The sequence below is a fragment of the Colobus angolensis genome, unplaced genomic scaffold, assembly GCF_000951035.1.
Source record: "Colobus angolensis palliatus isolate OR3802 unplaced genomic scaffold, Cang.pa_1.0 Scaffold51, whole genome shotgun sequence".
NCBI classification, from domain to species: Eukaryota; Metazoa; Chordata; class Mammalia; order Primates; family Cercopithecidae; genus Colobus; species Colobus angolensis.
In genome coordinates this window covers 904,374-927,611 of record NW_012118599.1, presented here as the reverse complement: position 1 = coordinate 927,611, position 23,238 = coordinate 904,374, and the positions used below count along the sequence as shown (strand labels likewise).

General features: G+C 36.1%; 1 protein-coding gene across 1 annotated transcript in view; it reads right to left on the bottom strand.

The window, feature by feature from the left end:
* COL21A1 (collagen, type XXI, alpha 1) overlaps positions 1-23,238 on the bottom strand; it is a 203,013-nt gene that overhangs the window by 59,272 nt on the left and 120,503 nt on the right. The window contains exons 15-18 of the mRNA XM_011960186.1: positions 9,092-9,145; positions 8,559-8,618; positions 7,266-7,319; positions 7,090-7,143 (exon numbers count right to left, since the gene is read on the bottom strand). Coding sequence (XP_011815576.1) covers positions 7,090-7,143; positions 7,266-7,319; positions 8,559-8,618; positions 9,092-9,145 — 222 coding nt within the window. The remainder of the gene's footprint in view (positions 1-7,089; positions 7,144-7,265; positions 7,320-8,558; positions 8,619-9,091; positions 9,146-23,238) is intronic.

Sequence of the window (23,238 nt, the reverse complement as noted above, 5' to 3'; positions counted from 1 at the left end):
CACACAGAAAAACGCAGAATATTATGCACTGTTACTGTGGTGTGTAAACTACTCTTATCCTAAATAGAAAGACTAAATAATGAACCAATCAAAAATAATAACTATAACAACTTTAAAAGACATAATCAGTACAATAAGATATAAATTAAAACAATAAAACGTTAAAAAGCAGGGTGACAAAGTTAAGACAAATTTTTATTAGTTTTCTTTTTGCTTATTTGTTTGTTTATGCAAATAGCATTAAGTTGTTATTAGTTTAAAATAATGGGTTATAAGATAGTATCTGTAAGCCTCATAAATACATACAATGAATACATAAAAAATAAAAAGCAAGAAACTAAGTATATATACCAGAGAAAATCATCTTCACTAGAGGACAATAGAAATGAAAGAAAGAAGGAAAGGAAGACCAAAATACAACCAGAAAACAAATAACAAAATGGCAGGGGTAGGTCCTTACTTATAAATAATAACATCTAACATAAATGAACTGAACTCTCCAATCAAAAGACATAGACTGGCTGACTGGATGAACAAACAAGACCCATTGATCTATTGCCTACAATAAACACACTTCACCTATAAAGACACACATAGACTAAAAATAAAGGGATGGAAAAAGGTACTTCATGCCAATAGAAACCAAAAAAAGAACAGGAGTAGCTATATCTATATCAGACACAATGGATATTTCAAGACAAAAACTATAAGAAGAGAAAAGGGTCACTATACAATGATAAAGGGGTTAATTCAGCGGAGGATATAACAATTTTAAATGCACCTAACACCCGAACATCCAGATATATAAAGGAAATATTATTAGAGCTAAAAAGAGTGATAGACCCCAATACAATAATAGCTGTAGACGTTGTCATTCCATTTTCAGCATTGGACATATTTTCCAGATGGAAAATGAACAAAGAAACATTAGACTTAATCCGCACTACATACCAAACAAATCAAATAGATATTTACAGAACATTTTATCCAAGAGCTGCAGAATACAAATTCTTTTCTTAGCATGTGGATTATTCTCAAAGACAGACCATAGGTTAGGTCACAAAAAAAGTCTTCAAACATTCCAAAAATGGAATAATATCAAGTATCTTCTCTGACGATAATATAGTAAAGCTAGAAATCAATAACGAGGAATTTTGGAAACTATACGAATACATGGAAATTAAACAATATGTTCCTGAATGACCAGTGAGTCAATGAAGAAATTAAGAAGAAAATTGAAAAACTTCTTGAAGCAAGTAATAATGGAAACACAGCATACCAAAACCTATGGGATACGGCACAAACAGTAGTAAGAGGGAGGTTTATTGCTGTAAGTACCTACATCAAAAAAGAGAAAAACTTCAAATAAGCAATCTAACAATTCATCTTAAAGAACTAGAAAAGCAAGGGCAAACCAAACCCAAAATTAGTAGAAGAAAAGAAATAATGAAGATCAGAGCAGAAATCAATGAAATTGAAATTCAAAAACACAAAGATCAGGACCGGGCGCAGCGGCTCACGCCTGTAATCCCAGCACTTTGGGAGGCCAAGGCGGGCATATCACGAGGTCAGGAGATTGAGACCATCCTGGCTAACACGGTGAAACCCTGTCTCTACTAAAAATACAAAAAATTAGCCGGGCAAGATGTTGGGCACCTGTAGTCCCAGCTACTCCAGCTACTCCGGAGGCTGAGGCAGGAGAATGCTGTGAACCCAGGAGGCGGAGCTTGTAGTGAGAGCTAAGACTGCCCCACTGCACTCGAGCCCGGGCGACAGAGCAAGACTCTGTCACAAAACAAACAAACAAACAAACAAACAAACAAATCCACAAAGATCAGTGAAACAAAAAGTTGTTTCTTTCTTTCTTTTTTTTTTTTTGAAAAGACAAACAAAATTGACAAATTTTTAGCCAGTGTAACCAAGAAAGTAAGAAAGGATACCCAAATAAAATACAGTCAGAAAAGAGAAAGAAGACATTACAACTGACACTCAGAAATTCAAAGGATCATTAATGGCTACTATGAGCAACTATATGCCAATAAATTGGAAAATACACATGAAATGGACAAACTCCTAGATACACACAACCTACTGAGATTAAAGCAGGAAGAAATCCAAAACCTGAAAAGACCAATAACAAGTAATAAGATCCAAGCTGTCATAAAAGTCTTCCAGTAAAGAAAAGCCTGGGACCTAATGGCTTCGCTGCTGGATTTGACCAAACATTTAAAGAACTAATACCAATCCTACTCAAACTATTCTGAAAAATAGAGGAAGAAGGACTACTTCCAAACTCTTTCTATGAGGCCAGTATTACCCTAACACCAAACCAGACAAAAACATACCAGAAAACAAAACTACAGGCCAGTATCTCTGATGAATACTGATGCAAAAATCTTCAACAAAATACTAGCAAACCAAATTCAACAATACATTAGAAATATCATTTATCACAACCAAGTGGGGTTCATCACTGGGATGAAAGAATGGTTAAATGTATGCAAATCAATCAATATGATACATCATATCAACAGAATGAAAGATAACCATATGATCATTTCAACTGATCCTGACAAAGCATTTGATAAAATTAAATATCTGTTCATGATAAAAACCCTCAAACATGTAGATATAGAAGGGATATACCGGGATGAAAGAATGGTTAAATGTATGCAAATCAATCAATATGATATATCATATCAACAGAATGAAAGATAACCATATGATCATTTCAACTGATCCTGACAAAGCATTTGATAAAATTAAATATCTGTTCATGATAAAAACCCTCAAACATGTAGATATAGAAGGGATATACCTCAACATAATAAAGGCCATCTATGACAAACCCACAGCTAGTATAATACTGAATAAGGAAAAAAAATAAAAGCCTTTGCTGTAAGATCTGAAACACGACACTATGTCCCCTGTCACCACTGTTATTCAACATAGTACTGGAAGTCCTAGCTAGAGCATTCAGACAAGAGAAAGTTATAAAGGGCATCCAAATTGGAAAGGGAGAAATAAAATTATCCTTGTTTGCTGATGATATAATCTTATATTTAGAAAAACCTAGACTCCACCAACAAACTAGTAAACTGATAAACAAATTTGGTAAAGTTGCAGGATAAAAGTCAACATACAAAAATCAGTAGCATTTCTACATGCCAATGGTGAACAATCTGGAAAAGAATTTAAAAAGTAATCCCATTTACAATAGTCACAAATAAAATTAAATATCTAAGAATTAACCAAAGAATTGAAATATCTCTACAATGAAAATTATAAAACACTAATGAAAGAAATTGAAGAGGACACCAAAAAAAAAAAATTCATGTTCATGGGTTTGAAGAATCAACATTGTTTAAATGTCCATACTACCAAAGCAATTTACAGATTCAATGAATTTCCTATCAAAATACCAATGACATTCTTCAGAAACATACAAAAACCAATCCTATAATTTATATGGAATCACAAAAGACCCAGAATAGCCAAAGCTATCCTACACCTACAGCGAACTCATTTTTGACAAAACTTCTAAGAACATACACTAGGGAAAAGACAGTTTCTTCAAGAAACACTGGATGTTCCTATGCAGAATAATGAAACTAGGCCCCTATCTCTTGGCATATACAAAAGTCAAATCAAAATTGACTAAAGACTTAAATCTAAGACCTCAAACTATGAAACTACTACAGAAAAACATTGGGGAAAATCTCCAGGACATTGACCTTAGGAAAGATTTCTTGAGCAATACCTTACAAACACAGGTAACCCAAGTAAACATGGACAAACCATGCTGAAAAGCTTCTGCACAGCAAAGTATACAATCAACCAAGTTAAGAGATAATCCATGAAATGGGAGAAAATATTTGCAAACTACCCATCTGATAAGAGATTAGGAACCAGAAAATATAAAAAGTAGAAAAAAAATCCAATAATCTTATCAAAAGATGGGCAAAATATATGAATACACATTACTCAAAAGAAGACACACAAATGGCAAATAGGCATATGAAAAGATGTTTGTCATTGATAATCAGAGATGTGCAAATCAAAACTAAAATGAGATATCATCTTACTCCAATTAAAATGGCTTTTATCCAAAAGGCAAACAATAACAAATGCTGGTGGGGAGGATGTGAAGAAAAGGGAACCCTTGTACACTGTTGGTGGGAATATAAATTAGTACAACCACTATGAAGGACAGTTTGAAGACTCCTCAAAAAACCTGAAAATGGGTTGGGCGCAGTGGCTCACACCTGTAATCCCAGCACTTCGGGAGGCCAAGGAGGGTGGATCTCCTGAGGTCAGGAGTTCAAGACCAGCCTTGCCAACATGACGAGACCCTGTCTCTACTAAAAAAAAATTAGCCGGGCATGGTGGCAGGTGCCTGTAATCCCAGCTACTTGGGAGGCTGAGGCAGGAGAATTGCTTGAACCCGGTAGGCAGAGGTTGCAGTGAGCTGAGATCATGCCATTGCACTGCAGCCTGGGCAACAAGAGCGAAACTCCATTTCAATTAAAAAAAAAAAAACTAAAACTAAAAATGGAGCTACCATATGATCCAGCAATCCCACTGCTGGGTATGCACCCAAAAGAAGAAAGGAAATCAGCATATCAAAGGGATATCTGCACTTCTATGTTCCTTGCAGCACTTATAATGGCTAAGATTTGGAAGTCACCTAAGTATCCATCAACAGATGAATGGATAAAGAAAATATGGCACATACACACAATTGAGTACCATTCAGGCATAAAAATCAATTACATCCAGTCATTCGCAACAACATGGATCAAACTGGAGATCATTATGTTAAGTGAAATAAGCCAGAAACAGAAAGACAAACATCACATATTCTCATGTATTTGTGGGAACTAATAATCAAAACAATTGAACTTATAGCATAGAGGGTAGAAGGATGGTTACCAGAGGCTGGGAAGGGTAGCCATCAAACCATGAAAAGACATGGGGGAACTTTAAATGCATATTATTAAGAACAAGAAACCAATCTGAAAAGGTCACATAATGTATGATTCCAACTATATGATATCCTGAAAAAGGAAAAACTCTGGAGAGAGTAAAAAGATTAATGGTTGTGAGTGGTTAAAGAGAAGAAAGGATCAAAAGGTGGAGCTCACAGGATTTTTAGAGGGGTGAAACTATTCTCTATGATACTACAATGTTATTTTTGTCAAATATATATATTTGTCAAGTGTACAATACCACGAATTAACTCTAACATAAACAATGAACCTTGGGTAATAGTGATGTGTCAACTGTAACAAATGTACTACTCTGGTGGAGATGTTGATCATGGGAGAGCTTCTACAGGGTTGGGAAGTGGCAGGGGGTGTGTGGGAATACACTGCACTTTCCATTCAATTCTGCTATAAACCTAAAACTGTTTTTAAAAATAAAGTAATTTAAAGAAAAAAAGTAAATTTTTTTTTTCCAATTCGTGAATGATTTCTATAAAAAATTTACAAACAGACAAGACAGAAAAAATGGGGAGTGACCACTACATGGGCATGGTGTTTCATTTTAGGATGATGAAAATGTTCTAAAAGTGGACTCTAATAAGGTTTCATAACTCTGTAAATACACAAAAACTGTTGAATCTTACACATTAAATGGGTGAATTTTATGGTATTCAATTATATACCAATATAGATGCTGGAAAACAGTGAACTGATATTTACATTTGCAGGTACATGAATGCACATACTACTCAGATTAAGACTAAAAAGGAATCTTAAAGCTGTGTTCAAATCAGGAAATGAATAAAAGAACTAATTCCTTATTCGACACTTATTCTTTGCCAGGAACTGTGCTGGGTGCTTTGTCTTACTCAAGTCCCTTTCATACCATTCTAGATAGGTAACATTTACTCTATTTTTGAAATAGAAACTGTCAAAATATTTGCCAGAGAACATACAACCAGTTAGAGAAAGTCATTGCAAGCTGGAAATCCAACTCCATTCTATTCTCTAAGCTCTCCTGTCTCCCAAAAAGAATAGTCCCATTTCTTGGGACATATGAATTTATGCTAACAGAGGACAAAAATTAATTAAAATGAATGCTTAGGTTGTAGGCAAAGAAAACAAATCTGTATTATCTCACATAGTCTAGATTATAAACTCTGTAAGAGGAGATGCCATGATGGCTTTATTCCCCTCTATATGTCTAGCTTCTAATAAATATCAATAAAATCTGTTCAATTAAATAAGTGAGAAAATACAAAACCACTGAAGCATAATTAACAAGAAGGGACCAAGGACTTCAAAATGGGTTCCCATATTTTACAGTCAGGTTACTACTGTCTTAGGAAGTGTTGTTTCAAAGTATACTCTGAAGAATCATGGGTATTTGAAAACCCTTCATAGAACTTGAAGCAAATAAATGAATAATTTTTCCTTTGGAAAACACCCACAGACCAAGCAAATTTGGACTGAATTTCTGAGCAACTCTGGGATTCAAAGAACAGACCATTAGAAAACAAGGTAACATCCCTACGTCCAATGCTTGACCAAATGGCCTCTTCAGCTCTGATGGCTTATACAAATCTTCTCCTTAGGTGTCCTAATCAACTAAATCCTAACTGTAAGAATATGATGGTGCTAACGGACCACCCCAAGGGCATGTCCCCTTGAGTTTTTTCCTAGATAGTGAATTATTGACACTTTGCAGTCCTCCACTTACTCTAGTGCTCTCCTGCCCATACCACACAACTGATAAAGAAGCCAGAGTTAAGAAGACAGTTTCCCAGCCCACTGAAACCTTCATCTTTGGGAGACAGAGCCAAGAACCTCTGCTTCTAACCTGCCAAATGAACCAGTCTGAAGGGCTTGTCGAAGAAGCTCAACCTTGTAATACCCTATGATTTCACTTCTGACACCTAAGAGTCCACAATAAAGTCAAAAGAAATTCAGTATCATTTTAAAATTACATGTAAAAAACCTTTTAGCTCATGAATTTTATCCCAATGCCACATATTAAAAAATTTTAATATTGGTACATTTTTTCTTATGTTTCCTCACAAGATACAAAAATCTTTTTGTTTTGTCCTTTGTTTTTTGTAAATACCTTGAAACCGGGACTACCCATTAATCCATCCTTTCCATGTCTTCCTGGTTCTCCCTAAAAAATAAACACATGTGCTTTAATATATTTTTGCACTACTTTTTCTCTTTAAAGACAGATACTATAAGATAGTTTTTATGTAAAGCAAAATACTAAGAGCTTTTTTCTATCAAACTCACAGCAGGTCCAGGGAGGCCAGGGAAGCCAGCATTCCCCTTTTCACCTTTTGCACCCTGTATCAAAAACAAACACTTAAAACACGATCTTTACAATAATGTTTTCAAGTTCTAACCAAAACTTAAACAGAAAAGCTACTAAGTTAACAACATTATGTAGTAAAAATTCATGGAACTACAACTCATGTTGACTCTGCAAAGTACTATTTTACCAAACCAGTGGATACAATATCAAGACATTAAAAATGTTGATAGATGCACAATTATCATTACAAGCATCTAAACATAGAAATAACATCTTGGCAAAATTAAAAAGCAATGGGTATTTTAAATATTCTTCCCTCAGTGTGAGGAACTAGAAAGGCCCATAACATCAAATTTTAGTCGACATGTTTTTTTTGTTTGTTTTTGTTTTTTTGAGACGGGGTCTCACTCTGTCACCCAGGCTGGAGTGCAGTGGTGCAATCTCAGCTCACTGCAACCTCCATCTCCTGGGTTCATGCCATTCTCCTGCCTCAGCCTCCCATGTAGCTGGGACTGCAGGCACCCGCCACCACGCCTGGCTAATTTTTTTGTATTTTTAGTAGAGACAGGGTTTCACCGTGTCAGTCATGATGGTCTCGATCTCCTAACCTCATGATCTGTCTGCCTTGGCCTCCCAAAGTGCTGGGATTACAGGCGTGAGCCACCATGCCCGGCCTTCAGTGGACACATTTTTAAGCAGCTACTGCTTCCTAAGGAATCTCTCACTGTAAATCTTTTTTTTTTTTTTTTTTTTTTTTGAGACAGAGTCTTGCTCTGTCACCCAGGCTGGAGTGCAGTGGTGCGATCTCAGCTCACTGCAACCTCCGCCTCCCGGGTTCAAGTGATTCTCCTGCCTCAGCCTCCTGAGCATCTGGGATTACAGGTGCCCGCCACCATGCCCAGTTACTTTTTGTATTTTTAGTAGAGATGGGGTTTCACCATGTTGGCCAGGCTGGTCTCAAACTGCTGACTTCATGATCCACCCGCCTCAGCCTCCCAAAGTGCTGGAATTACATGCGTGAGCCACCGCGCCCAGCCTGTAAATCTTTTAAAAGCTCAGAATGACCAACAATACAACATAGTCTTACAGGATACCATACATAACAGTCTGCAGTCACCAGTTCTTCTTTTTTCCCCCTCATTGTTCTGAATTAATCCCCTAAGAAGGGTGAACAAAGCTAACTGCTCTAACACTGGGCTAGAACTGCAATTCAAGTTTTCTGTTTCCATTACATTAAAAGTTCAATATGAATACTTTGTTGTATGATCTACACTTCCCTTTTTGCCATAAAATCCAGGTGATCCTTTGTCTCCTTTGGCACCCATGTCACCCTAAAAGACAAAATACGAATAGCGAATATTAAAGAAATATCAATATTGTTCTCTTAAAGAAAAAATACAGATTATAAGCAACAGAGTTTAATACGCCAAAAGCAAAACAAAATAGAAAAAAAAAATTTAAAGTTTGCTTTAAAAAGCCCTCATTTCCAGGCTTTCTAAAGAAAATTTTAAAAAATAACATTTAGTGCTATAACAGGGCTTATAGTTTAAGGCTTATATTTAAGAAAACTTGCATAGAGTATAACATCAATTTTTAAATACTATAAAATCATACATTTATAACGAGACTTTAAAGAGAATTTTGTAAAGTTTTGTATAAACTAATATTAATCTTAGCCCATTGTTTACTTTATCTTTAATTATACATGAGTATTTATTTATAACACATTTGTAATATAAAGGTACTTCAAATTTGAATTTTTAAAATGGCATTGCTATATTTAAAAGAAACAGATTTCTTCAACCTTTGATCCTGGCACGCCATGAAGCCCAGGAAAACCAGGAAGTCCACGATCACCCTGAAAATAAAATTGAAATTAATTAAAGAAAAACCATTCCAGCCTAAACAATATCATCACATATTCTTCAACCTCACCCTTGTCAAAATCCACTTCAGATATATCTGCAAACAGTTAAATTCATATCAGCATTAAATCCTATCTCTATGAAAAATTATCCTCACTTTTCAGGGTTTCATTTATAATCAGAGAAGAAAAGTATTTTGGAGTTAAGAAAATCTCACTAGCAACCCTGACTCCACCCTTAGTTAGCCACCATCTATTCTGAAAATGTCTTAGGCTTTTACAGGGGAAAGACACATTAATTAATTGAAATGATCTAGACCCAATACACTCAGGAAACAGTTAACCTCTAAGGTCCTATCCAGCTCAGTAATGAAAGATCCTAAACATAAAGTCTCAACACAGACTAGGACTCTGTGGAATTTTTAAAAATTGCTTATCTTTCTAATTACTCACAGAAGGTATCTGTTCATATGTGTCTATAAACATGAAGGCCCTAAGTTTTCTCCAAAAGAGAAAAGATGAAGAAAAGTCATAACAACTTGATATTTAGTAGATATAGGTTTAGTATTTAGTTCAGCGGGATATGTTGGATGGTATTGCTTTAGTTTCAAAACCTTTATTGTGAAGACACAGTAAATAAAGAACCAATGACTTTCATGGCAAAATTTGGGTCAGATTCACTTTTATCTAGACAAATTAAGATATTACACACAAGCAATTAATTATACTCCTAGCTTGTCTGGTAGACATATTAAAGATTATATCATCTGTGACTGATGTAATTTTTATAAAAGTTATTCATTCACATGATTTAAAGAGTGATATATTTATTCAAGGCTCACAGAACCCTCCAAAGGCAACATTTTTTATTCCAAAGTTCCTCATCTCTTTGAGTTCAAATCACCAAACCATATGGTTATAGCTACATTTTCCATTTTCTGCATTATCTACTGACTTCCCACCATGAACACAGAGGATTAATCTCCCATAGCACCCAACACCTCCTCCCCATCTCCACTTCTAACAGACACAAATCCCCTTAACCCTCAATTACAGCTTTGGTTAAATCAGTAGTCAGGGTTTATTTTGTTAAGATTTGCAGATAAGCTATAAATATTCCTTGCCTTTTCTTGCCCAAGTGTTCTTGGAGTCAAATATTGCCATTTTAATTGTTTAGTTTCCTATAAACTTATTGTTATATTGAACTCCAAAATCTTTCCAACTTTCCAACAATCACTTCTGATTGTATTCATTTGCATTGAAAATTTCATTTTCTTTAATAAATATCTCCTAGACCTGTCTCATTTCAGTATGAATTTGATGTTCTTTGTCTCTGAGTTCATTATCTTGTTTAGAGGAATATACTATCCAATGGTTTCTTGAGAAGGAATACATAGGAGATTACTTTCTGATACCTTAAATCTCTGAAAATGTCCTTATTCTATTCATTTATATAATTGATTATAATTTCAAATTTTTAAATCAGACTTTTGAAGGCTCTGCTTCATTCAGTTCTTGAGTTCAATGTCACTAATGAGATGTGTGAAGCCTTTCTGATTCCTGATCATTTGTATGTAGCCTTTTGTTTCTTGTGTGTTTTTTGGGGCCAGGAGTGGGAGGGTAGGGGTGATAGGACTGGTGCAGTTTTTTCCCTGAAGAAGCTTGCAGATCTTCCTCTTGTTTCCAGTGTCTTGAAGTATTATACTATTATACACTGGTGTGGTCTATAACCATCCATTATGCTAGGCACTCTGTAAGTCTTTTCATCTATAGAGAACTAATGCCCATACACGTGGACATCTCGGACTACACTTCCAAGCTCCATCCCCATCCATACATCACATAAACAGGCTCCTGTCAGCCACCTGTAAGCATAGGAATAGACATACGATTGTGCTGGAAGGTCTTTAGGAAGACAAAAGCAGGAAAGGGGACAGCAAATCCTGGAAATGGCATTGGGCTAGATTGTTCAGGGACTGCCAGAATCTAATATCTAGAATATGATTTTGTTTGTTTGGTTTTGGTTAAAGCTCAATGGTGTGATGGAATGTGTTCTTCAGGTTCTGAAAACTCCTCACTCAACACTGAGGAACACAGCTGAAGCAGGGTCTAGCAGCGGTTCTGCCTCCCTGAGAGCATTAATGACAGGGTTTTTTCAAGTCTTCCTCTCACTGTCTTGCATCAATTTCTTCCAAGACTTTTGTTTGTTGATCTTTAACGTTCCTGTGATATTTGGTGATTCTTTATTGTCAGCTCATATGGAGGTTGACAGGAGAATCTCTCAGTGGGTAGAGTTCAATTACTCTGAACTTCACTATAATGTGGCCTGGTTGTGTCATTTCATTGGATGCTGTTCTAGATGTCAGTAGATTTCCCATAGGAGGATCTTCTATGTCTCTAGTTTATAGGACTGGCTGACAGCATTCCGGAGGCCAGATAGAGGAAGAGGAGAAGGAGGTTGCCACATGAGTAACTATCGCCAACTCCCATTGTTTTAGTTTTGTTTTGTATTGTTTTTTGAGATGGAGTTTTGCTCCTTCACTCAGTCTGGAGTGAAGTGGTGTGATCTCGGCTCACTGCAACCTCTGCCCCCCAGGTTCAAGTGATTCTCCTGCCTCAGCCTCCTGAGTAGCTGGGATTACAGGTACCCACCACAATGCCTGGCTAATTTTCATATTTCTAGTAGAGACAGGGTTTCACCATGTTGGCAAGGCTGGTCTCCAACTGCTGACCTCAGGTGATCTACCTGCCTCGGCCTCCCAAAGTGCTAGGATTACAGGCGTGAGCCACCATGCTCAGCCTACTCCCATTGTTTTAATTTTAGTATAACTCTCCCTCTTATCCCCAGGCTAGAGACCTTCAGCTTTCTCTTCTCCAGAAAATAAACTTTTGTGTTTCTGCTACAGTGGAAGAGAGATTCACTGAGCTACACAGAGTTGAGGACGGGATAGTGGGATTTAACTGTTCTTAAATGCACATTCAGTCATGTTTGCATTTTTAACTCTGCTTTCACCTCCATTTTAGAAACATTGATATTATCATTTCCTGAACCTGTGGAGTATCTGTACATATGTGTACATATGAGTGTGTGTGTACTGGCCAAAAGGGGGCCTTTGTTATATAAATCAGATCTCTTCTAATTTTAGGATTCAGCTTTCCAGTATCCTAGAATGCACATAATATAGTGACTGGTGATACAACCTTGACTTTATAAACGAGAGCAACACTCAGAGAGACTACAGCAACAAGAGGGAAAAACACAAGTCCCCGAATGAGTTTGTAGACAAGCAATTACACGAGAAAAATAAACTTCTTTCTCATTTAAACTACTGCATTTGGTCTATCTGTTACAGATCTTTGCCATCCACCTAACAAATACAAAGAATAACTATGTTTCCAGTCTAAAAGGAACCATATTTTTTAGCTTATACTAAATGCCTTTCTCAAGAATAACAGCTTCCTCTGTCATGTGTGTGTGTATGTGAGAGAGAGAGAGACAGAAAGACTGAGAGAGAGGTAGGGAGAGAAAAGACCCAATAAAAGCCTATAACACCCTAGAACTAACTATTCCCCAAATTCAACAATTTACCCAAACAGGACAAAAGAAAAAATAAATAAATTTTAGGGGAAGACCAAACAACACAAGAAAACTGGATGTTCTTTCCCCTACCATATGAACTCCTAATACAAGAACCTAACCCAAACTACCTTTTGAATAAATATATATTCAAAGTGTGTGTGTGTGTGTGTGTCATTCAAAGGGTGTGTGTGTGTGTGTGTGTGTGTGTGTATATATATATAAAACATATATATGTATAATTTCAAATTATATATTTATAATCTAAAATTTGAAATTAAAATTCCAAATTTTATATGTGTATATTATATATATATTTTTCCCTTCTGCTTGGAGCAGAAGGAGCGGGCAGAGTTCTGAGAGATAGAAAGAGGACTGAAGTTAAGAGAATAATCTGAGTTGACTATTTAGAAAACTCTAAATTGAGATAACCAGTTAAAGGCCGAGCTAGACTAAGATATACTATCAATAAGATGGAATTCAGCTGGGTAACGAATGCTTAATAAAACTACAGGAGAAAGAGGTAAGCTGGGATTCCCTATTAAAGCTGAACAAAGTCCAAGCTATGACTTCCATTCTCTGGCTACAAGTTATAAAAGACATACTATCCAAACTTTCCTTTACTGGAGATGGCAAACAGATCTCAGATGAAGTAGGAAGACTAGGAACATCCACTCACGTTGGGACAGAAAAAATACAAGGTCTGGACAAAGCTACTCTTACGTGCAGAAGGAAAGCTTTTAAGTATAGTAAAAAGTATAGTATCCATGTTAACATAAATTAGTGTGAGAGAGAAAGAAAGAAGGAGAGAGAGAGCAAGCAGCAGCAAGTTGTCAGCAAAACTGTTGGGGAATATTGAAACAATATGTACAAAATATGGAACACAAAAAAGTATGGCTCAAACACATTATACTCAATCAAGTTATTTATAAGGTTTAATAGCAATGGATAGCAAAGAAGAGATAAAGTTGGGCCAAAGCCTATCCAGGATGGGCATATAACATAAAAGATAAATGTCTCCCATGTTGGCCTCTGAGCCACTGAGTCATCTGTTACTATAATGCAGCTTAGCCTAAGTTAATTAGTACAGTTGGAATATTAAAAGTAAGAGACTGCCAAAACAACAACATTAAAATGTATATATGTCATTGGCTTTGGGGACAGGTAGTGACCAATGAAAAGCAATTATTGACGGTTGAAAAAATAATGTCTTATGTAAAATAGTGGTGAAATAATTGATTAAAAGCCTGGCTTGTAATAACTTACACAGGCAAATAATGTATCAAATGAACTTACAGCTAGAGGTAAAGAACTGAGAAAACAGAATGTAAATATATATTATGAATTGACTATTACTGGCAGTATTTGACAAGGTAATATTTTTTAAAAATATGAGCTCAGAAAATAATTGGCCAGGTTGCAAGTAGTAATTAAAAGAAATCGACCAAGTGTAAAGACACTGGGATTGGGAGACACAATTGTTTTTCTCATCTCTAATGTAATGGGGAATACTTTTAAAAAATAAAAGTCCAGTAAAAACTCAGCCCCTGGGAGGGATGAAATCAAAGATATGGCTATTAACGCCACCCTTAAAATCTCTGAGTCCATTAAGGGGAGGTTCAATAAATTCTGTCAAGCCGGACAGTGTGGCTCATGAAAAGTAAACAAAGGGTGTAGTGGATGCCTGATTAATTTAGGTTACCTATTATTAAGTGTAGAGAAGGAGATGTGATCGAAACAAGACTGTGAATGCTGCTATTGGCTGGAATCAAAAGTCAAAAACATAAAATTGCAAATACACTCATATACATATACTATATGCTGTTGAGAGAGTTATTATATAATACCAAAGGAACCACCAACCTGAACTAAAAGAGACTCTGCCTGTTTGAGATTTAAAACGAAAACAAAGTTACCCTGTATTTGCACTATTTTTAATAGTTTTTCCGGACTACCAACAAATTTAGACAAATATAGAAATAAGGCTAAAAATAAAAGGAAGAAAAATTATTTTTAAGATTACACCTCTAATGTGTCAATAGATCTCATAACCTAAATGAGTAAGAGAAATGAATTCACTCAGTGCTTTAAAAATATAAAAAATAAATAGCTTTTTATATATATAATATAGCCAATATGAAAAATATTTTTAAAGGGCTCCATTTATAACAAAAATGAAAAAGAGATAAAAAAATTTAGGTTAAAATAAAATTGGGTAATGCTCAGGACTAATATCAAAAAACTCAAGATTGAAGTAAAAAGAAAAGTAAGCCATAATCTTGAATAGCAATTGGAGAGTTGTCAGTGCTTCTAAAACTAATCCATATGTGCAAAGGAATCCTAATTGAAATGTGAATAGCAATTTCTAAAAAACTGAAGGAAAGATGCTGAGCTTTATCTGGAAAAATAAGTATTCAAAAATAGCCAGGAAAATTTTGATTATAAAGAATAATGAGGAGGGATTAGCCCTGCCAATATTAAGTCAGATCATGAAGTGACAATAATTAAAACAATTCTGCAGCGGAGAAGATGTAGACAGGTCAATGGAATAGAATGAAAAGCCAAAACACCAGGCCCAAATGAAAATGGAAATTTAATGGAAATAAATGTAGAAAAAAGTGGTATTCCATGAATACTATGGCAACTGGCTATTTATTTAGGAAAATGATTTTATAAAATAAGAGTGCTGATATGGTTTTGGCTGTGTCCCCACCCAAATCTCATCTTGAATTGTACCTCCCACAATTCTCACTTGTCGTGGGAGGAACCCAGTGGGAGGTAACTGAATCATGGAGGCGCATCTTTCTCGTGCTGCTCTCATAATAGTGAATGTCTCACAAGATCTGATGGTTTTAAAAATGGGAGTTTCTCTCCACAATCTGTCTCTTTGCCTGCTGCCATCCATGTAAGACTTGACTTGCTCCTCCTTTGCCCCCACCATGATTGTGAGGCCTCCCCAGTCACATTAAACTGTAGGTCCATTAAACCTCTTTCTTTTGTAAATTGCCCAGTCTCAGTTATGTCTTTACCAGCAGTGTGAAAATGAACTAATCCATTAATTGGTACCAGTAGAGTGGGGTGTTGTTGAAAAGATACCCAAAAAAGTGGAAGCAACTTTGGAATTGGGTAACCAGCAGAGGTTGGAACAGTTTGGAAGACTCAGAAGAACACAGGAAAATGTGAGAAAGTTTTGAACTCCCTAGAGACTTGTTGAATGGCTTTGACCAAAATGCTGACAATGACATAAGACAATGAAACCCAGGTTCAGGTGATCTCAGATGGAGATGAGAAACTTGTTGGGAACTGGAGTAAAAGCAACTCTTGTTATGTTTTAGCAAAGAGGCTGGTGGCATTATTCCCCTGCCCTAAAAATTCGTGGAATTTTGAATTTGAGAGAGATTATTTAGGGTATCTGGCAGAAGAAATTTCTAGGGAGCTAGGCATTCAAGAGGTAACTTGGGTGCTGTTAAAGGTATTCAGTTTTATAAATGAAGTAGAGTATAAAATTTGGAAAATTTGCAGCCTGATAATGTGATAGAAAGAAAATTTCATTTTCTGAGGAGAAATTTAAGCTGGCTGCAGGAATTGCATAAGTAACAAGCAGCTGAATGTTAATCTCCAAGAAAATGGCAAAAATGTCTTCAGGTCATGTCGGAGGTCTTCATGGCAGCCCCTCCCATCACAGGCCTGGAGGCCTATGAGGAAAAAATGGTTTCATGGGCCAGGGTCAGGGCCCCCTTGCTCTGTGCAGCCTAGGGACTTGGTGCCCTGCGTTCCAGCCACTGCAGCCACGGCTAAAAGGGACCAAGGTACGGCATGAGCCATTGCTTCAGAGGGTGCAGGCTCCAAGCCTTGGCAGCTTCCACATGGTGTTGACACTGCAGATGCACAGAAGTCAAGAATTGAGGTTTGGGAACCTCCACCTAGACTTCAGAGGATGTATGGAAACGCCTGGATGCCCATGCAGAAGTTTGCTGCAGAGGCAGGGTCCTGATGGAAAACCTCTGCTTGGGCAGTGAGGAAGGGAAATGTGGGGTTGGAGCCCCCATACAGAGTCCCTACTAGGGCACTGCCTAGTGGAGCTGTGAGAAGAAGGTCACCATCCTCCAAATCCCACAATGGTATATCTACCGATGGCTTGCACCACACACCTGGAAAAGCCACAGATACTCAATGCCAGCCTGTGAAAGCAATTGGTGGGGAGGCTGTACCCTGCAAAGCTACAGAGGCAGAGCTGCCTGAGACCATGGGAACCCACTTCTTGCATCAGCGTGACCTGGATGTAAGACATGGAGTCAAAGGAGAGCATTTTGGAGCTTTAAGATATGACTGCACCACTGAATTTCAGACTTGCATAGGGCCTTTAGCCCCTCCATTTTGGTCAATTTCTCCCATTTGGTATAGGAGTATTTATCCAATGCCTGTACTCCTATTTTATCTAGGAAGTAACTAACTTGTTTTTGATTTTACTGGCTCATAGGTGGAAAGGACTTGCCTTGTCTCAAATGAGACTTTGGACTATGGACTTTTGAGTTAATGCTGAAATGAGTTAAGACTTTGGGGTACTGTTGGGAAGGCATGATTGGTTTTGAAATGTGAAGACATAAGATTTGGGAGGGAACAGGAGTGGAATGATATGGTTTGGCTATGTCCCCACCCAAATCTCATATTGAATTGTAACTTCCATAATTCCCACTTATTGTGGGAGGAACCCAGCAGGAGGTAATTGAATCACAGGGTGGGTCTTTTCTGCACTGTTCTCGTGATAGTGAATAAGTCTTATGTGATCTGATCATTTAAAAAACAGGAGTTTCCCTGCATAAACTCTTTCTCTTTGCCTGCTGCCATCCATGTAAGACGTGACTTGCTCCTCCTTTCCTTCCACCATGACTGTGAGGCCTCCCCAGTCACATGGAACTTTAAGTCCATTAAACCTCTTTCTTTTGTAAATTGTCCAGTCTCAGGTATGTCTTTATTAGCAGTGTGGAAACAGACTAATACAAATGCTCATCTGACTTTACTCCAAAAACCAAAAATTTCACGGTTAAAAATAAAATAATAAAATTACAAAAATAAAATAATCAGTAATTATAATCAACATGCTAGAATGTGCAATCTTTCTATTTATATACAAAGATAGGAGGAAAAAAAGAAGAAAAAACTACTTTACATGAAAATGAAAATTTTCTCTATGGTTAAAATTTCAAAAACCAAGTCAAAACACATAATACAACCCAGAAAAGATATTTTCACACACACAAACAACAACTTAAGAAATGCATATAAAAATCAATTTTTAAAAGGATCACAGCCCAGTAGAAAAATAAAAGATATGAGAAAATCAGAAAATTAAAGAGAAGTAACACAATGTCCCCAAAGTGCAGGTCAAGATACCTTACCCAACTCACTAATAAAGCAATGAAAATCAAATCAGTATCATCTCTAAATTATACTGGTGAAAAATAGAATTTAAAAAAAAAGCAGTGCTGATAAGAATGTGAGGAAGGATATTTTCATACACTTGTTGAAAGAGAATCAACTTTCTGGGAACTCAATAAGCAATTTAAATCAAAGTTTAACTATGAAATTAACACTTTGATCCAATAATCAGTTTCACTTCTGAGAATTTTTCCTGTTGATAAACTCATGAAAAACTACTGAGAAATATATTCAGAGATGTTTCTTACAGTCTTATTGGTAATACCAAAATAATAAAAATAAATAAAGAACAAGGCAATCTTTCTTAGAGATTTCTTAAATTTTATAAAAACAGTCCCTACATTGTATAGCTATGATTAACCTTTTCTTTACACTTTCTCTCATGAAGTCTTTCCAATTTTTAACTTTCCTTTAAACTCCTAGAGAATTTTATTTGACTTTCTTCTTTGGCACTTAACATTAACTATCTTGAAATACAGTTACTTTGTGTTATATCATTTACCAGACTCCAACCTCTTTGAGGAAACAATTCATCCATAACTCATTCCTATTTTTTTCTTGGTACAACTACTATTTACCAATATCCAGATTCCTCTCCACTGTCTGGCATATGGGAAGCCATACTTACCTAATCTGTTAAAATCCATGTGGTTTGCACAATTTGCTCTAGTTAATTAAACATGAATGGTAGTGATTTAAAAGCCAATGTTTGATTCTCTCTACACCTGCCACCATAATTAGTCTTGATCTAGATGGTGAAATTTATGTTAATCTGAGTCTCCCTGTGAAGACATGGGAAGCTCCTCACTGCTGCTGATAAATATGTAGTTTGATGAGCAATAAACCTTTGATGTTTTAAGCTACAAGCATTTGGGGTTTGATTGTTATTGTAGCATAAGCTACTCTAGCCTACCTATTGTCTTGCTTGTGATTAATAATAATTTGCTGAATATACAGAATGTTTCCATTTCCCAAAACACAGTCAACACTCCTGAGTGCTCAAAGAAAATTTCAATAAAACAAATATTTGGGGGAGTCACACTCTTGGTCCTATCAGAGTTTAAAGTGATTAAAGTCAAAGAGAATCCAAGATAGTAAGATAATTCCACTTCCCAGAGGCTGCTTTCCAAACCTTTCATGGCTAATATAACTTTGATGAGCCTGCCCATCTTTTGAGTCAATCTAGAGTCATAGTCTTCAGTCAGGTCAAGATTATTTTGGGGGCCAGCAAAAGAACATGAGAACTACTATTTTTTAAATTCATTAAAAGAAAAGTCTTCGTGTGTGTGTGTGTTTCAAATTCACAGAATACTTTGCCCAGTAGCACAGATACTTAATTTTTATATATGAGGCTACATGTCTAAAAGTCTTTTACTGCAATACATTTTGCAATTTAAAGGTTTGATGACCTATGATATAAAATGAACTATCCCTCTTCCCTAGAGAGAAATGTAGACCATGAACACTCTCATGGCCCAGTCAGCATGACCGTGGGTACTCATCCATCTGCTCCCTCCCCTGCCTATCTTCTTGGCTCCTGACAGGCATTCAGGGATTCTTCTCACAGTGCAAGCAGTAGACTAAAAGAGGCACAAGTCACGCAGTGAAAAACTACTCTGGCCAAAGCAGAAAAATACAGGAAAAAGAAAGCCAGATTGGGATCAAGGTATTTTATTTCAACCCCCTAGATCCTTAAGTAACTTTACACAAATGACTTAAGCTCTTCATTTTTCAGTTTTCCAAAATGTAAAATAAGGATAATTTACTTCACAATTAATATAAAATGAGCACAATATAACTTACTGTACTAACCCCACAGGACTTTTCGTGACGATTTAATGTGAAGGGGAATACATATGGACAAAATCGATGCAAAACATATCCAGGAATAAAATAGAAAAAGGTACGCACCTTTTTTTCAGTAAAAACCCTGCAAGCACCCAATACATAAAGTTTTGTACAGATCTGCTGCTTCTTTTCCATTCAGGAAAAATAAAAGCAAAAACAACAACAAAAAAAATACAAATCCTAAGTCTTACACAAGCTCAGGTAATAATGACTTATGGGAAACTATTTTAATCTACTAAAATAATTCTTCTCTTTAACACAGTGATGGGGATTCCATTTGAGGTTTGGGATTACCATTGAACTACTCATGCCTACAAAAGAAATAGATTTCCGAGCTTCTACTACTGAGTCTCTGCAGTAGTTTCTCAATGACCATACAACAGAAGATATCTAAAGAGAAGATACAAATCGAGTTTAGAACCAACAAAATATAAAGCATTCTACAAAAATTCAATAAAAGTTTTAAGTTTCCTTAATAATACCAGTAGAAAAAAAGGGGAAAAAAGGACAGAAGAGGAATAACAGCCAATAAATAAGACAAGACATGGAATTAATGGTTCTTCATAATAAACTAAGATGTTAAATCCATTAGATAGCTTTAAAAGAAAAAAGTTTGAAAGATCAGGAGATAATCAAGATTGCAAAAACAGTCACAGAATTAGTTAAAACCTGAGCACACATAAGTCAGCACCATGTGTACAGGAAGGACACTCAACAATGCCTAATATCAGAGAATACTTAGGGAGGGCAGAGCTACTGCTGCTTGGGGAGAAAATCCTCTAAGGATTTTTTTTTTAAAGGAAATTGCAGTTTTTGCCACTGAAAGTAATGGCAAAAATCGCAATTACTTTTGCACCAACCTAATAGTACCACCACTTCTATAAAAAGTAGAGATATTTGTTTTCTGAAAACCCCTGATTATAACAACTCCAAGTTTCTCCAGATTCAGACGAAGCCAAATATTTTTTGGAAAAGAGATTGTGCATATGTGTATGTCTGTATTTAATATTCTTATTATTTACTATAGTAATTAATCATATCAATAATTATTACTGTAATTATAAAATATATGCATATATATTATATATATATTTATACCCATATATGTTTATACTTCTTAATATTACAACAATAAAATCTCTTAATAAGGAAGGGGAAGAGGACAGGGCTGAATCCTGGAGGCACCCAACATTTAGAGAATATGTGGAAGAGGAAGAGAAAGAGCCAATGAGAAAACATGAACAGGTAACTAGTGATGGCAAGGAAAAATCTAGGAGCATGTAGTATCCCAGAAGACAAGAGAAGAAATTGTCCCAAGAAGGAAGGAATAGTCAACAATGTCAAATGCTACAGAGACATACAACAAGACAAGAAGAAATAATTGAAAAATACTGACTACTGGATTTCAAAGATGGAAGACTGGTGATCTAAATATGCAGCAGAAGGTTGGGATGGAAGTCCTAGTAGAGTGGGTCAGAGAGAGAAATGGGAGTGAAAATGTGCAGGGAATAAAGGCAAACCTTTTGGAGCACTTGTACTACAATAAGAAACAGGGAAATGGCCTTGTAGCTAAAGGAAGCTGTGTGGTAGAGGAAGTTGGGGAGGTTTGGGTGGTTTCAAATGGATCATCCTTTAGGCTATAGGGAAAATTTAACTAGAAAAGAAAATGACTAATGACACAGAAGAGAAGGGCTAGTTAATAACACAGAGCAATGGAGAAAGATGGGATCCAGAGTGCAAAAGGAGGCCTGTGGACTCCACATGGACACTTCGCCCATAATAAGAGAAGGAAAGGCAGAATATAGGTACATATATGGGTATAAGGGTAGACATAGTGGGAAGACATTTAGGGAATTTCTGTCTGATTGTTTCAGATGCAGCACTTCAACAGAGAGAGGAAGGATAAAGGATAACTCAAAGATATTTCCAAAAATTTTGCCTTAATTAATCAGCAGAATGGCGACCCTAATAACAAATCATGATCATCATCACTATCACCACCAATTTATAGCAGTTAATTTAGGCCAACCATATGCATGCCCTCATTTAATCTTCACAAAAAGCCTATGCAGTAAGTAATACTATGGCTTCCACTTTCTAGATGATAAAAATCAGGTTTAAAGAGATTAAGAAGTGTGACTTGGGAGATAAGCAGTCTGAATTCAGAACTAAGCCTATAATCTATGGTCTGTAACTGCTTTAAAGCCCCAAATTTCATACACATGTACACATGCACACATGCACACACACACACACACACACACACACACACACACATGTTTGGGCATGGTGTTATCAGAAAATCATATGGGTAGACTCTCCTTGTTTTGGTAATTTTTGTTTGTTTGGTCTTCAGGAACACTGAAAGAAGTAACACCACTAACATAGTAAGTTTTAACTTGTTATCTCTAACATTTTTAAGTTTTTTGACCCGTGTTCTCTCAAAATACATATTGGAGTTCCTTGGTTATGACTGACTCTATAACAGAAATCACTGTAAAACCACTTAGGTTTTTTGATGTTGGAGGCCCAGAAGTAAGGAACTTTCTTCAGGTAGGGAAGTCTTACCCACCATATGAGGCTCCAGTCTGGATGCTGAGGACAATGGGAAAGTGAGGCTTTGAAGGGACCACTTAAAAGTTGAATGTACTAACAAAGAAAATCTATAGTTTTTCCAGTAATACCCTAGATACAATTATGATATCTTATTTCTTAAGCCCAGAAAAGTCAAGTAATGAGTTTGTACAGAGTCTGGATAGGTTAAAAAATAAATTACTCATACTTCCTACATCTGTAAACTTGAATTTGCCATAGAAAAGTTTCATACTCAATTTGAAAATTCACAAATACATGTCAATTAACCAGCTAGCCTAATGTGAGTTTCAACAAAAAAAATAGTTCTCCATTCAATTTAAATATATTAGTTTTTTAATATTGAGGAAGTATTTTAAAGCATTTAAAGTATTTTTTAGATTTCAAAGAATAGCTTTAAAGCATGTAATAAAATGAGTCACCAACTGAAGACTATTTGCTGAGTGTAAGTATTCCTTTTGATTTTGTAAATTCAGGAAAAAACATCCTGCAAAATCTATATATATTCTATTGTGTGATATGTGAAGAACAAATGTTAAGGTCAGCAAGAAAGCACATCTAATTTCAATTATCTTAAGTGGAAATTCCTACTGTAGGAGTCTTCGGAGAAAATCCACAAAATGGAAATTAT